Here is a 15,564-nt window from a genome sequence, read left to right as displayed (position 1 = left end):
ATGACATATGTAAATAAGTAGGTGTTAAAGAGGAAGAAAATGGGAAAATAAATCAAAATGTTGGGGGTTTAAAGGTCATAAGGTATTAAAATAGAGAGACAAAGAGGAAGTTGTTCTGACACCATCATAGGAGGAACTGGGAGAAAAAGAGTCTGCTCAATAGTGTAATAGAAAGCAGGAGGAAAGTTCTGCGCAACTGACAGAGAGGGGGAGAAAACACTATTGGGGGAAGTCAAAGTTCCTGCCATATACAAACTGGTGAAACCTGTTCATTCAAAAGGTAAAAAAAGATAAGCCTTATATATATTGTTAATGGCAGATGTCATTCAGTGCTAGTGAGTGGCGAGGGTGGATCGTGTCATTGGTCTGCAGGATTTTTGTCTTGCAGCTTGTTGGTGGGCGTCATTCATCGTGATTTATGTGGACCTGCATCACTGTATGACATGATTGATGATGCATGCACATTGTAGGGCATTTTTTTTTTTATTAATGGGTTGTCGTTAATGGTGGTGTCAATATTTAATGTTGACTTTTTTTTTCAGGAATAGAGATTCAATGTATTCGCTCACATGGGGATGCCAGTATCTAGGTACCCCTTATCTTAAAAGGGGCTTCTAGATTCTGATAACCACCCCACCTGCAGATCCCCACAACCACAGGGCCAGGATTGTGGGTAAAAGGACCTTGTCCTTATCAGCATGGGGGCAAGGTCCCCCTTTATGTTGCGGCATAAAGCCTTGGTAAGGTTCAGGAGGGAAGGTAATGTTTCACTTAAAGCATTATTACAATTTCTGCTTTCTGACAAACTTTAATGTCTAAACTACATTTTTGCTTTGACACATGTTCCCGTGAGCACTGCCCAGCTCCGTATTACACTTGTTTGACAATCCCTTGCCTATTAGCTTAGAAAGTGGCCATTACTTGACCCAACTGAAGCAAAGCTCAAGTTATTTGGTTCATACATACTTCACACAAAAAGAAAAAGGTAACATGGTATTCATATAAGTAAAGTATTACATTGTAAATCTATTTTAATTTGAAGATATTGTAAATAAAAAAAAATGTAAAAGAAGAACATAAAATCATTTGAACTATAGATCATTATATTAATGCATCTTTTTCAGATCAAATAAAGAAGATTTGCACAAGTACATTTTCTGTTTTTATAAAGCAAATGTATATATTTCAATTATCAATTGTATCAGGTCTGAATGTTCTTTCATTCTACTGTAAGTAAGTATTATCAAATATCCTGCCATTGTGACTGTTGATATATTGAGTTAAAACTTGACAGCCATAGAGGGCTCTTGAGCCGTTCAGATGTTTAATATTTCTGTAATGAATAATGATCCAGTGTCCAGAGTGGGAACACTATCTATCACCTTCTGTTGATGGTTATCCTAAACCATTCATTAGGCCCTGTCATGCCAAAAGCTATTTTTCAAACAGAAGCACCTCAAGTGTAGCATTTGCTTTTAGGTTACATCTTATATAAAAGGTTCAATATTCCTTTTTAGTAATAGCCTGTCACAAAAAATAATAAACCACGTAGGGTTATTTAATGGCAAAGGCCAGCGTAATTACAGAGGAATTTTATATCGGGGAACTAGTCTTGCAGGACTGCTCCAGGCTGATTAAGATGAAAAAATTATTGTAAGCTTGAAAATGTTCAAAAAAACTGTAATCATATACAGTTTCACTGGATTGAAGAGATAAAATAGAGAGAGAAAGAGAGAACAAATAGGCGTATAGGAGCAGACTTAGGAGCTTTAGAACTAGCATGTTTTTTGAAAAACTGGCTAGCCCAGGCAGCCTATTCCATCTGTATGTCCTGTATATCGTTCAACTTTCGGGCCATAGTGACAAAAATATATTTCTGTCGCTTTTTTATTCTGAAGGGGGCAAAAGTGTCTAATCCAACAGTTAAAATGTCATGCACATTCTCAGGTAAAATAATAATAATAAAAAAATATATAAATATATCTAGAAGGGCTATTACACTTGCTGTTGCCCAGTCTACAATGCCATAGGTTGTAACACAGATGCAAAGCACTCCACTCCACACATTTTTTCCAGGTTACTGTAACAAAAAGTGATTATCTAGCCATCATCACAACCTTTTTATTATGTTGGAAAGCAGATATACATTTTTTTTTTAAATGCCACCATCATCTAGGAAAACATATGGCAGTGGAAGCGGCATAGAGATTTCCCTCCAGACATCGATCATGTCACTTAGGTAACACATTAAGAGGTCGACGATATATCGGCCCGCCGATATATCGGCCGATATTTGGCAGTTTTTAAGTAATTGGCATCGGCCGATTATTGAGGAAGCCAGGCCGATTCGCGGCTGCTACGCTATACCTGACCCGCAGGGCTGCCAGCAGTACTGACCAGGGCTGCTCCTGCAGCATGTAAAATTAATTCTTCACCTGCTCAGCAGCTGGCCACTATAGAAGGAGATCGTGGCCAGCACTAGCTAAGCTCCTCTTCCTTCCCTGGCGAGGTGGAGCCTGCTTGTATTTTGTTATGTGATAGATGCTGATGAGCTGACCAGCCAATCTGAATGCACCTAGCCCTATCAGGTGCATGCAGATAGATACCAGAAAGCAGCATGGATGGAGGGTAAGTCATAAAAATTGAGTGTGTGTTAATGTGCCCCCCTGCAGACTCTATTTAAACTCCTTTTAAAGGGAAACCTGGCTGAGGCTGGCATTGAAAAAATGGATGAGGATGACTCTGGGTGGATATGAGAGTTACATTGTTGAGATCCTCTTCACAATGTAATGCTCATCCCCACACAGAGTCATCCTCATCCATTTTCACAATACAATGCAAGACAATCATCTTCATTCCCACCTAGCACCATCCACCCCTCTCCAACGCATCCCCAGCACCATATCTCCACAACGCATCCCCACCCATGCCCAGCACCATCCATCCCTCTCCACAACGCATCCCCACCCACCCCTCTCCACAATCCATCCCCACCCACGCCCAGCACCATCCATCCCTCTCGAACGCATCCCCAGCACCATCCCTCCACAACGCATCCCCACCCATGCCCAGCACCATCCATCCCTCTCCACAATGCATCCCCAGCCACGCCCAGCATCATCCATCCCTCTCCACAACGCATCCTCAGCCACACCCAACACCATCCATCCCTCTCCACATCGCATTCCCACCCACACCCAGCACCATCCATCCCTCTCCACAACGCATCCCCAGCCACGCCTAGCACCATCCATCCCTCTCCACAACGCATCCCCACCGATGCCCAGCACCATCCATCCATCTCCACAACACATCCCCACCCACGCCCAGCACCATCCATCTCTCTCCACAACGCATCCCCAGCCACCCCTCTCCACAACGCATCCCCACCCACGCCCAGCACCATCCATCCCTCTCCACAACGCATCCCCACCCACACCCAGCACCATCTATCCCTCTCCACAATGCATCCCCACCCACGCCCAGCTGCCAGCACCATCCATCTCTCTCCACAATGCATCCCCACCCAGCTCAGTATATAGAGGTGGCTGTGGAGCAGGGGGGGTACAGAGAAGTTGCTGTAGAGGAGGGGGGTACAGAGAGGTTGCTGTAGAGGAGTACAGAGAGGTTGCTGTACCCCCCTCCTCCAAAATGACTAAGATAGTATTTTTTTTCTTTTTTAATAATTATGAGGTGGCACTAATGGACACTGATAGGCTGCACTGGTGAGCACTGATGAGGTGGCACTGATGGGCACTGATAAGGTGGCACTGATGGGCTGAACTGGTAGGCACCGATAAGGTTGCACTGACAGGCTGAACTGGTGGGCACTAATGAGGTGGCACTGATGGACACCGATAGGCTGCACTGGTCAGCAGTGGCACTGATGGACACTGATAGGCTGCACTGGTGGGCTGCACTGGTGGGCTGAATTGGTGGGCACTGATGGACACTGATATTCCTCCAGTTATTCTTCCTCTGCTGCTGATGTCTTCTTCCTCAAGCCCGGGCAGGTGACATTAAAGGGCAGTGGGGTCTCTGGATGGCCACGTCCCATGGCTATATAAGAACTGGCAGAGAACGGAGCTGGCACAACTGCGAGGGCCAGCATTGAGAGAAGATCAGTGGGGGGAGAAGAACAGGCAGAAGAACCAGAGGAAGAAGACATCAGCAGATAGAGAAGAACTGGAGGGAGGATAAGACATCCCCGGAGAAAGAAGGCACATTGTAGCTACAACGGGGGACATTCTTCATTTTTAATAGAGGAGTTTGTGACAAACCTGTGTGCTGTTTTTATTTATGTTTGGCACTTTTTTGGGTGAATGAGTAGGGGTACAACCACCCCCACAACCACCGCCCAGGGTTTTTGGGAAGGGGCACAGAGCCCCCCCTGCCCCAAGGCATCCACCCTGCCATTTTGAGGACATGTGGCATGTATGGTCCAGGACGGGTGGGGGAGCCTGCTTGCCCCCCCTTTCCTGACCTGCTGGGCTGCATGGGGTGTTGGGGTTCCATTAAAATTCATACCAGGTCTAGTATGGTCTTGAGGGGGGACCCCACACCATTGTTTTCATTTTGGCATGGGGTTCCCCTTCAAAATCCCCAGAGAACAAGTTGCATGCCACAAGTCGTATCAGTTAAGATGATGATCCAACTTGGATGCACCTTACATTCAAATCAATGGGATGAAATCCTGCCCAAGTTGGACCAGTTAAGATGGCTCTCAAAGGGAACCATTGATTTATACACATCATGTGACATGTGATCCCAAACTTGGAGCGTATGTCGCACCAGTGTAAACCAGCCTAAAACCTGGAAGCTGATTGATTACTATGCACAGGGGCACTATATTCTGTGCGCTCCAATTTTAGTAAATCTTCTCCAGTTTTTCAACTTATTAACCACTCCAATACCAAAACCAGTACACACTAATATACAAATACAGACTTCAGCCAAGCACAATGATCATAGCTGGTTTCTCACTATGAAACTCCTCCAGAAAATATAGATTTTCTTTAAACAATGCTTATAAACGCAGTCTTACCCATGGGCCTCGATGCGTGTGACCATAGTGAGCAGGGAGATTCTGATGTTCTTAATCTAGCTCCTTTTACTGGCCACGATGTAGTGAATGACTTGCATAGCGCTACAGATGCGAACTGAATTGCCTCAAGGCGCTTTTTGCAGCCAGTGTCTTGCTGGCTGGTGCAGTCATTGGGTCAATTTGGACAAATCCAATTAACCTACCAGTATGTCTTTGGCGTGTGGGAGGAAACTGGAGTACCTGGAGGAAATCCATGCAGACACAGGGAGAACATGCAAACTCCAGACAGATGGTGCCATGGTCGGGATTCGAACAGGTGACCCTTTTACTGCTGGTGAAAGTGCTAACCACTACACCACTGCAGTGGTAAAATATAAGGCATTTTGTGGTTAGGCACAGGGAGATTTAAAGAAGCAGCAGCTACCAGTGGGGTTATATATCATTAGAGGTTTATTATTGGTGCCTAGCTAAAGCCCCAACATAATGTTTGCTCATACTTCATCTTTAACATCATAATTTTAGTCAGTATTTTCATTTTTGAGCTGTTAGTGTTTTTTTTGGTATCTAAACCATTCCAGGGTGTAAAATATAACTGAGGCTATGTTCCTGCTATACCACCTTAGTGGTAGTTTACACTGCTGACAACAAGGATGTTTTAATTATCAAAGTTAATCTATTGCATCTGGTAGGTTTACATTTGTACTTAACCACTTGGCATCCCGACTATAGTTAAAAGACGGCCACAAGGTGGCTCTCAATTGCCGGGAGGACATCTATAGATGTCCTTACCTCCTCCGGCCACTGGGGGGTGCACGAGCGCCCGCCGCATCACTGCAGTGCCGATGCGCGTGCCTGGCGGCCACGATGTCTGCCAGGTACCCGCAATCGGCGGTTACACAGACAAGGATGTGGATCTGTGTGTGTAAACACACAGATCCACGTCGTGTCAGGGAAAGGAGACCGATGCTGTGTTCCTCTACTGAGGAAACTAGAAAAGTTATACCACTACTTTATTTTTTTACTTATACATACTGTTTGCATCAACACGCATCTCATTTAAAGTCCCAACCCTTTCTTTCTTTCAATTTTCAGGGATGGAGGCATGTGTCATCCACATGCCTCATTCAAAGTCCCAAACCCAGTTCCATGTTTATCAATAGGGATGGAGATGCGATTTTGATGCTTATACATTTACCCTTATGCGTTTTTTCCAGTGCTTTTTATTGCTACACCTATTTTAGATGGAGGCTGGCTGGTGACACACACCCCTAGTCACCTGAAGAAACTAGAAAAGTTTAGTTAGGACCACAGGAATGCAGAGAGCCTTGTAAGCGGCCTGTGGCTTATCCATATATTTGCAAATGTGTGCAACCAATCCTCTGCTTTTAACATACTAAGTTAGACAGTTGAATTCGGCTTGCAATTTGGTTGGTAAGTTTGAGCCTGGTTATTACGCTATACTACTTTATTTATTTACTTATACATACTGTTTGCATCAACACGCATCTCATTTAAAGTCCCAACCCTTTCTTTCTTTCAATTTTCAGGGATGGAGGCATGTGTCATCCACATGCCTCATTCAAAGTCCCAAACCCAGTTCCCTGTGTTCCTTGTACATAGGGACACAGATCGATCACCTCCCCCAGTCAGTCCCCTCCCCCCACAGTTAGAAACACTATGCAGGGCACACATTTAACCCCTTCCTCACCCCCTAGGTTTAACCCCTTCGCTGCCTGTCACATTTATACAGTAACAGTGCATATTTATAGCACTGTTCGCTGTATAAATGTGAATGGTCCCAAAAATGTGTCAAAAGTGTCCGATGTGTCCGCCATAATGTTGCAGTCCCAATAAAAATTGCAGATCGCCGCCATTACTAATAAAAAAAAATCATAATTCTGTCCCCTATTTTGTAGGTGCTATAACTTTTGCGCAAAATATTGTGTTTTTTTTTCCAAAATTTACGCTCTTTTTTTGTTTATAGCACAAAAAATAAAAACCGCAGGGGTGATCAAATACCACCAAAAGAAAGCTCTATTTGTGGGGAAAAAAGGACGTACATTTTGTTTGGGAGCCACGTCACACGACCGCGCAATTGTCAGTTAAAGCGACGCAGTGCCGGAAGCTGAAATTTTGCCTGGGCAGGAAGGGGGTATATGTGCCCAGTAAGCAAGTGGTTAAAAATAAACCAAAACATACTGTTTAATTTACATTACCCATCTTTTTCGGTATGCAGATGATGGCACTGTAATTATTTTAATTAAAAAAGTGTCTTCTTTCCTAATCAATATACAGCTGTCACATGACCCAGCTCTTTCCCAGCCTGTCTACAGGGATACAGTGGCAGGAGGAGCTTCTAGTCCTCTGCTACTAGTCACATAAAAAAAAAACAGCCTTTGAAATACATAATAACATTTAATAATTCATTTCAAATAAACTGTTTTAAATTGTCATACAAATACAGATTTGAAATCAAATATTTATTATTTGCTGACAATAACATGGTTTGGGTGGATTTCTGCCTATCACAGGCTGTGTCACACTCCTCCAGCCCATATCTTAGAATAACATGGAGATGACGCCTCTACCAATTAATATGTTATATCCCACCCAACTTGTGTTTAGATAGTTAGTGGGCATGGAGGAGGGAGAGAGTGGGCTATCATTTACCACTGTGTATACACCCACATGTGTGACTCTATGGTTACATGGGCTGCTCTGATGTAATAGGGAAATGCTCAGGGTACAAATATGCTTAAAACTGAGCATGTGCACCATAAGTGTGCACAGCCTATTGCATTAGGGTGTGCACCCCAAAACTCAAACACACATAACTTTCTCTGCAGCCTCAGCTGCACTGGACAGTGAATGAATGGGAAGTGCTCTGTGCTGAGCAGCTTCCTGTTCATTCACAAACCGAAGCATAGTAAACAAAGCGTACTATGCTTCAGTTATGATTGAACACAGTGAGAGGGTTCATTTGGAAAATGAAGGGGCCGGTAAACTACATATTGATTAGGCCCTTCCCCCACTCGTCATCATGAAATATCCACCGCAGCAGTCGGGGGGGGGGAGTGGAGGCAAGCCAGCAGCACTAAGGTGAGGGGCAACACAGGGGGGAAGCCCAGGAAGTAGGTGAAATCGGCACCCCACAGAGTAATTTGATTGTGCCCTGGCACACCTGGCAAACCCCCTACGCATGCCTATTATGTGCACTAGCTGCCAACAATGCTCTGTAAAATCCCTAACTACAAGTGGCACATGTACAGGAAGGCAGAGAACAGCAGGATCCACCAGTTTTTTTTGCAGAATACAGAAAACAAATCCCATTGTGAATGAGTGAGTATGAATAGCTTTTTAGTACACCATTTAGAGATAGTTTTTAATTAGGTGAGTTTAGGGAGATTTTAATGGATGAATGTTTGTATAATTATGGATTTCAGAAACCCTTCAACCTAAGCTTAGTCTACAACTGAAATGTGAGTGACAAGGATGGGCTGAACTGAATAACATTAATCAAATAAAAGCAGGCTTAACCTCCCTGGCGGTAATCCCGAGTCTGGTTTGGGGTGGAATTCCAGTACCATTAGCGGTATCCCCGAGCCAGACTCGGGATCGCATCACAGTATCCAGGCAGAGTAACTTACCTTGTCCCTGGATCCTGCGATGTCTCCCCGCTGTGTGATCGAGCTGTCCCCTCGCTCTATTCACACAGTGCCCCGAGTGCGCCGAGCTCCGTTCCCTGCGACTTTACGACGCACGGGGGGCGGAGATTGGCGCCAAATTCAAAAAAGTAAAAACACAGTACACATACAGTATACTGTAATCTTACAGATTACAGTACTGTATAAAATAATTTCACACCCCTTTGTCCCTAGTGGTCTGCCCAGTTTCCTGCATGCACTTTTATATTATAAATACATTTTTTTTCTGCCTGGAAACTGGAGATTGTCCATAGTAGGGTTGTCCTGATACCGATACTAGTATCGGTATCGGGACCGATTCCGAGTTTTTTCGGCGGTACTCAGACGCCGATACCCCGCCCCGATACACAAATAGAATACTTGCCTCTCCCCCCCCGCCGCCGCCGCCGACCGCCGCAATCCGCCGCCGTTACGACGCATCCCCGCTACCGCCGACTGTGTACTACGGGCGGGAACATTACAGCTTTGAATCGCTGTAATGATTTGCGCATAGACACTCCCCCTTGCTCGGGTGAACTGTCCAATCCCGAGCAAGGGGGAGTGTCTATACGCAGCGCGGGGCCAATCATTACAGTGATTCAAAGCTGTAACGTTCCCGGCGTATTACACAGTCGGCGGCAGCGGGGATGCAGGTAAGTGGAACATGGTTGCATGGGGGGACTTAGACTTGCCTCTGGGTCTTGTGGGGTAATGATGCTGATGGGCTGTCTTGTCTGTCTTGGAACCTACAAAGTGATGTAGATTTGGAATCCCAACTTGATGCTAAGTAAATTGTGCATCTTTGTCAGACAGCGCGCATGACGTCGCGCTGATTGTTTCTGCTGCCTACGTACAGTATGTTGCTGTGTGTTATGTCCCATTAGGTTACTCAGAGCTGTCTTGTGAGCCTACGATGGATCTGCAGATTTCCAATGCTGGGATTGCATTTCATATATTGCGCTGCATTATACAAAGTCTTACATTAGTAATCTAATCGGCCTTCACTGGTGACAATCTCACACGCATAATGATTAATGTAAAAAATATATATATGCATGGGGGGGAGACATGGCTGGATGGGGGGAGACAATGGCTGCATGGGGGGATACATGGCTGGATGGGAGGAGACGATGGCTGCATGGGGGGAGACATGGTTGGATGGGGGGAGACAATGGCTGCATGGGGGGAGACGATGGCTGCATGGGGGGGAGACGATGGCTGCATGGGGGGGAGACGATGGCTGCATGGGGGGAGACATGGCTGGAGGGGGGAGACAATGGCTGCATGGGGGGAGACGATGGCTGGATGGGGGGTTACATGGCTGCATGGGGGGAGACATGGCTGCATGGGGGGATACATGGCTGGATGGGGGGGAGACATGGCTGCATGGGGGGGATACATGGCTGCATGGGGGGATACATGACTGCATGGGGGGATACATGACTGCATGGGGGGAGACATGGCTGGATGGGGGGAGACATGAATGGATGGGGGATACATGAATGGATGGGGGGATACATGGCTGGATGGGGGGGAGACATGGCTGGATGGGGGGGGAGACATGGCTGGATGGGGGGGAGACATGGCTGGATGGGGGGGAGACATGGCTGGATGGGGGGGAGACATGGCTGGATGGGGGGATACATGGCTGCATCTGTGGGGGGACATGGCTGCAATATGTGGGGGGACATGGCTGCATTTGGGGACACATTTAAAAAAAGTATCGGTATTCGGTATCGGCGACTACTTGAAAAAAAGTATCGGTACTTGTACTCGGTCCTAAAAAAGTGGTATCGGGACAACCCTAGTCCATAGCAACCAAAAAGTCCCTTTATGTCAAAAGTGCTTTTAGAGCAGATAGAAAACAGCGATAATAAATTAGAATCACTTGCAGAATTGAGCGATAGCGATTTGTGGGGAAATTCGTCATCAAACAATAAAAGTAATGACAGCGACAATTCTGCAACTGAGCAAATTTCAGTGTTTTTGATTTGATTACATTATTGATTAATTTTTATTATTATTATTATATTATTTGTTATAATTATTTATAGTTATTGATTATATTATAATTTATGATTTTGTGTTTCAAACTTTATCATACCCGGGATGTCTACTAGACTCTTGTTTGGGCAGATTTTAGTGAGTTATTCCTAAGAATTGCAGGCCTAAAATATAAAATGCCAAATTTCCATGCAAAAAAATTGTACCGCATTCAGCATCAAAAATCTGACACAATCATACTGCAAGGGAGGTTAATAAATAAAAGAATTTAACGACAATATGAAAATGGCAGTAAACGTTATCAGCCAGTAATGTTTAGGTTTATTGTCATATAATCATCTAATATGCTTACTGCATATATTTTGATCTCATAAAGGTGCACCATAACACCTACTACATGGATGAACAAAATGCAGAATTTGTTCCTATAAAGGCTTTTTAGTTATTTTCATTCCTTGCACCAATGCATATCTTCATACAACTGCACTCTTCTATTAACACTTCATACATTTTTCACTCAGGCTATTGTTGTACTTTATAACATACTTTATTATGCCTAGTCTCTGTGATCTAGGCATAATAGATGATCTCTCCCACACCCTTTTCCCACCTTTCCTTATTACCGTCACTCATTTTCTCTTTACCTCGCTGACATATATTGCTGTATCTTCCTCATCATCTGTCCGGTAGCAGACAGTTAAGCCCAGTCTATCCTGGCTATTCAGGCGGCACAGTTCCACCTCCTGTAAAAAAAGGTATAACAAAAAAATCCTTATTAAGCAGTGAACCTTCTATGTTCTTCAAAGCACTTTAAGTCATTGGATCATGATAGATATTTTGTCTTTTTATATATTTTTATTGCATTTTTTATATAAAATGTTTACTTTTTGAGGCATGTATCCTTAAAAAGCTCATTTTCGTTATACTCTACATTTTTAGAGTCAACTATATTCAGATTACATAAAGCATTAAAACATAATTTCATACAAAGGCGTAATTATATCAGACACCTTAGTTCTGTCTATTAAATTGTGTCAGTCTCCACTGTAAAGTGGTTGTTATCTCAGCCAAAATATAGCACACTTGAAAAATCCGAGGGAATAATTGTCTTTGTAAATGTAAATATCACACTTTTGACAAGTAAACCATGCATAGATTTTATAAAAGATTACCAAACAAACCCTTTGCAGTACAGATATTTGATTTGCGTGTAAGAAACAGGAACCTAAAATTCTCCCCAGTGTCTATGTGCAACTATATATTGTTAGATCAAAAAGAGTGATCTGAAAGGCTCAATGATTCAAAAAGCACCAGTGTAATGTAAATGAATACTGTAAATTAAGTTCTTACACATGTGAGAGTAATATAACATACTGTAGTTTGCTACTATCTATAACAAAGACAAACATTGTTTTCCATTGTCAAGACTGACTTATGGTTGAAGCATTCAGGCTAGTCAAAGTGCAGACAATCTCCATATTATTTACTTAATAATTAAATACTACAACATTTTCTTTCTAGTTCAAAATAAATGTAACTAAATAGGTATAAAAAAATTAAATAAACTTAAAAAATCATGTAGGCAAAACCATCAGAGGGGAATTGAAGGATGATTCTAGATGGGAAGTGTAGAAGATTCCCAACTTGTTTGTTGGAAAGGAGTTACAGAGCACAATTGTTGGGGATGTAGGGCCTGACTGGAAATAGGAATATGGAAAGGTGACTGCAGAAAAAGACCAATACCCCCCAGTCTGCCCCCTTTATTTATTTCAGGTACTTATATAGCACTGTGAATTTTACATTCACATCAATCCCTGGCCTCAAGGAGTTAACAATCTAAGGTCCCTATCTCACATTCATACATACACACACTAGAGCCTTAAGGAATAACCAACACTTGTAGGTATGGGGGAACACCTGACACTCCCCCATGTGCCTATTATTTAGCAATGGGTGCCCATGTGGCCAATCACCAGGCTCTAACACTGTCACTTGGGGCAGGGAGGAATATCTAAAAAATTATAACCACACACTAAAATGAAACGACTGTAACAAACAATTTTAACAGAGCTCAGGATAAAAGATGAGTAACAAAGTGTATATTTGTTCAAAGAGAGCAAATCATGAATCAGCAAAGTTGGCAATAAACAATGCATATAAGCATTAACTGCAATGTGAATAATAATACTATAACTAGTCACTCTAGGAGGATGGCTAGGATATGGTACAAAGTACCTGAGAAGTACCTTTTAGCATAGGAAATAAGCAAAGATCTCTGTGTAGCAGCTGTAAAGAGGCAGTCTTTAGCCCTAACTCTTCAGCCGACTAGCGTTGGGACCTAATTGTACCATTGGTGCACATGAGAATAGACCCAGTCAAGAATGCTGGCAGCAATAGGGCTACTAGATCACTGTATGGGCAGTTCCTAAAGTGCTCAGTCTCTCTAGCAGCAGATAGTAAATTCCCACAGCAGCAGTAAACCAGTCCCAGCAATATTGCAGCTCTCCATCAAGTCACACACAGTGATTAGTCCATTCTCAGCCCTGCGACTCTGGTTGTCAGCACCCCTGAACTCAGTGCTCCAGATCCCGCTCAGGTCACTGATATTCAGCAGTGATTGTGCACATTAGACAGCCATGTGCCCTCTCTAGTCTCCCTCATGGCAAGTGGAGAGCTGTACAGCTTAAGAAAATGCACCTCTTTTCCCTCCTCCTGGCAATATCCCTCTGGCAAACACAGTTAAATTGCTCTTGATTACAGTGGAGTCTCTCTCCTCTGGACTAAAGTTCCTACAGTGGAGTGCCACCTTAATCAGTCTATTAAACACTTTCTGCTCAACAGCTCCCTCCTCTTGCTGATAAACATGTTAACAAGCTCAGCACTGCAAGGCAGTAGCCACAGAGAACAGCTGCATCCAGTGTTTTTCTCACTCTTCATTCTTTGGTATGGTAGTTCTCTTTGCCAGACAGGTAGGCAATAACATCGGCACCAGATATTGGCAAGTAAGACGAGTTGGCAATACTTTGCTGAATTTCAGTAGTCTTGCCCTACCTCTGAGCTCATACTTAAACCAGCAAGTCCACACACCAGATATCATTAGAAGCAACCCATTTGGCATTCTCAGGCCAAATGTCATCTTAAATATTCTCATAGAGCTGCAGTAAAAAACTACAAAAAACAGTATGTAGCAAACACACCTAGAACCGCCAGATAGCCATGTAAACAATATACTGTAACTGCAGATGTCAACAAGACAAAATTCCTGGCTGTAGAACATAGTAACTAGAAAAATTCAGATACACACACTCTAAAATAAAAATCCTATGTTTAACATTGTTACCTCCAGTTTCACCATTCTCCTGTTTGTATGGCCTGTCTCACAGACTTTGATGGAGAAACCTTGTGACATCAGCATGGCTTCTCGTTAATTTATTAAAACTATGCCTGCATTTAGAACTGGTCTTCATACATCAGAGATGCAGCTTTACTTCATGTTAAAGCATTTGTTTGTTTATTATCACATTAAATCTTATTAATTAAAGATAAGAAGTGCACATTTGAAACAGCTCAACATAATGCCCAAACAAGACTGCAAAACAGTAAATTGGTTCAATGTGTTGAAAGCTTTTCAATCTCAAATAAAATTGCATTGCCTTGTGTCTCATCACTTATCAGTGATGACAGGCTGAGAATGGCACGACTTTTTGAATGAAGAGAGAAGGGACAAATCAGAATTGATGTCAACCTACAACCAGTAGTTATGGCTCACAGAGCAGTAAAAAGATGTTGTGTTTATCAATTCTGTGTGCTAGATGAAGTTAATGCTCTGGCCACGGAACTGGAACATGTATTATTTTTCAATCCCAGCATTGGCATATCACATGGCAGGTATGTTCACTGGGGAAAATACATTACTTTATATTAAACTAAAAATATATAAATGAAGGAATGAGTGAGATCTATATTCTATTTCATATTTCAAATTGCTTACTCATAATGTCCATAAGAACCTTATGGGTTATCAGCATGTTCTGTAAAACGTGGTAGCATACATAAAAAGCAGATGGTGTTCACTGCTTTCTCACTGCTCATCAGAACACTCATCAGAATGTCTATTCTAAAAGCCATTCATCATTTGCCATTTTCAATTTGCAATCCAGGTCTTAATATAATTATTACAGCAAATTTTATTTTTTACTGGCCCTTATTGTCAAATGGTAAATCAATAATTTTGACATGGATTTAGCCTAAGGAAGACCTGCCTTGCAGGCTCCTGCTTCCTCAATGCTACATATTCCAACCAGCAAAACTAGTCTCCTTGAATCCACACCAGGAAGGTTTACATACCTGACATAAAACTAAGGCAAATGTTTTTGATTACAAGAATGTGCTTGGATTGAGCCCCATTTTTCAATCCAAGAGCAACAGAGTAATACAACTTAGAGCGGTTGTAAAGGCCATATATATATTTTTTAATACCAAACATGCACAAAGCAGCCCCAAAACTCCTCTTCTTGGGTCCTCTGTTGGCACTTTTAGCTCCTCCTCTTTTCTGTGCACCCCTATAGGAAGTCACTTCCTGGTGCAACAGTGAGCTCACTCCCAAGCCAGGTTGTGTGTGTCTAAAGCACAGCTTGGCCCCATCGCTGCTCCCTCCTCACAGCATTTGATTGAGAGCAGCAGGAGCAAATAGATCCCTCTGCTGTCTTTGGGCCTGCGAGAGGGAAGAGAGAGAACCAGCGCTACTGTAGACAGTGCTGGATCGATGCAGAACTCAGGTAAGTATTTGGGGGGGGGGTTGGAGGGTAATGCATTATGATAAAAAAAACTTTT

General features: G+C 43.1%; 1 protein-coding gene across 2 annotated transcripts in view; it reads right to left on the bottom strand.

The window, feature by feature from the left end:
• The window catches only part of PDZRN4 (PDZ domain containing ring finger 4), a 183,065-nt gene that overhangs the window by 33,077 nt on the left and 134,424 nt on the right, over positions 1 to 15,564 (bottom strand). For both annotated transcript variants that reach the window (XM_040343868.1, XM_040343867.1), the window contains exon 4: positions 11,376 to 11,474. In XM_040343868.1, the coding sequence (XP_040199802.1) occupies positions 11,376 to 11,474 (99 nt within the window). The remainder of the gene's footprint in view (positions 1 to 11,375; positions 11,475 to 15,564) is intronic.

Source organism: Rana temporaria, chromosome 3 (assembly GCF_905171775.1).
Source record: "Rana temporaria chromosome 3, aRanTem1.1, whole genome shotgun sequence".
NCBI lineage: Eukaryota > Metazoa > Chordata > Amphibia > Anura > Ranidae > Rana > Rana temporaria.
Note: the sequence above shows the minus strand (reverse complement) of the source record. Positions and strands in the feature narration are given on the sequence as shown.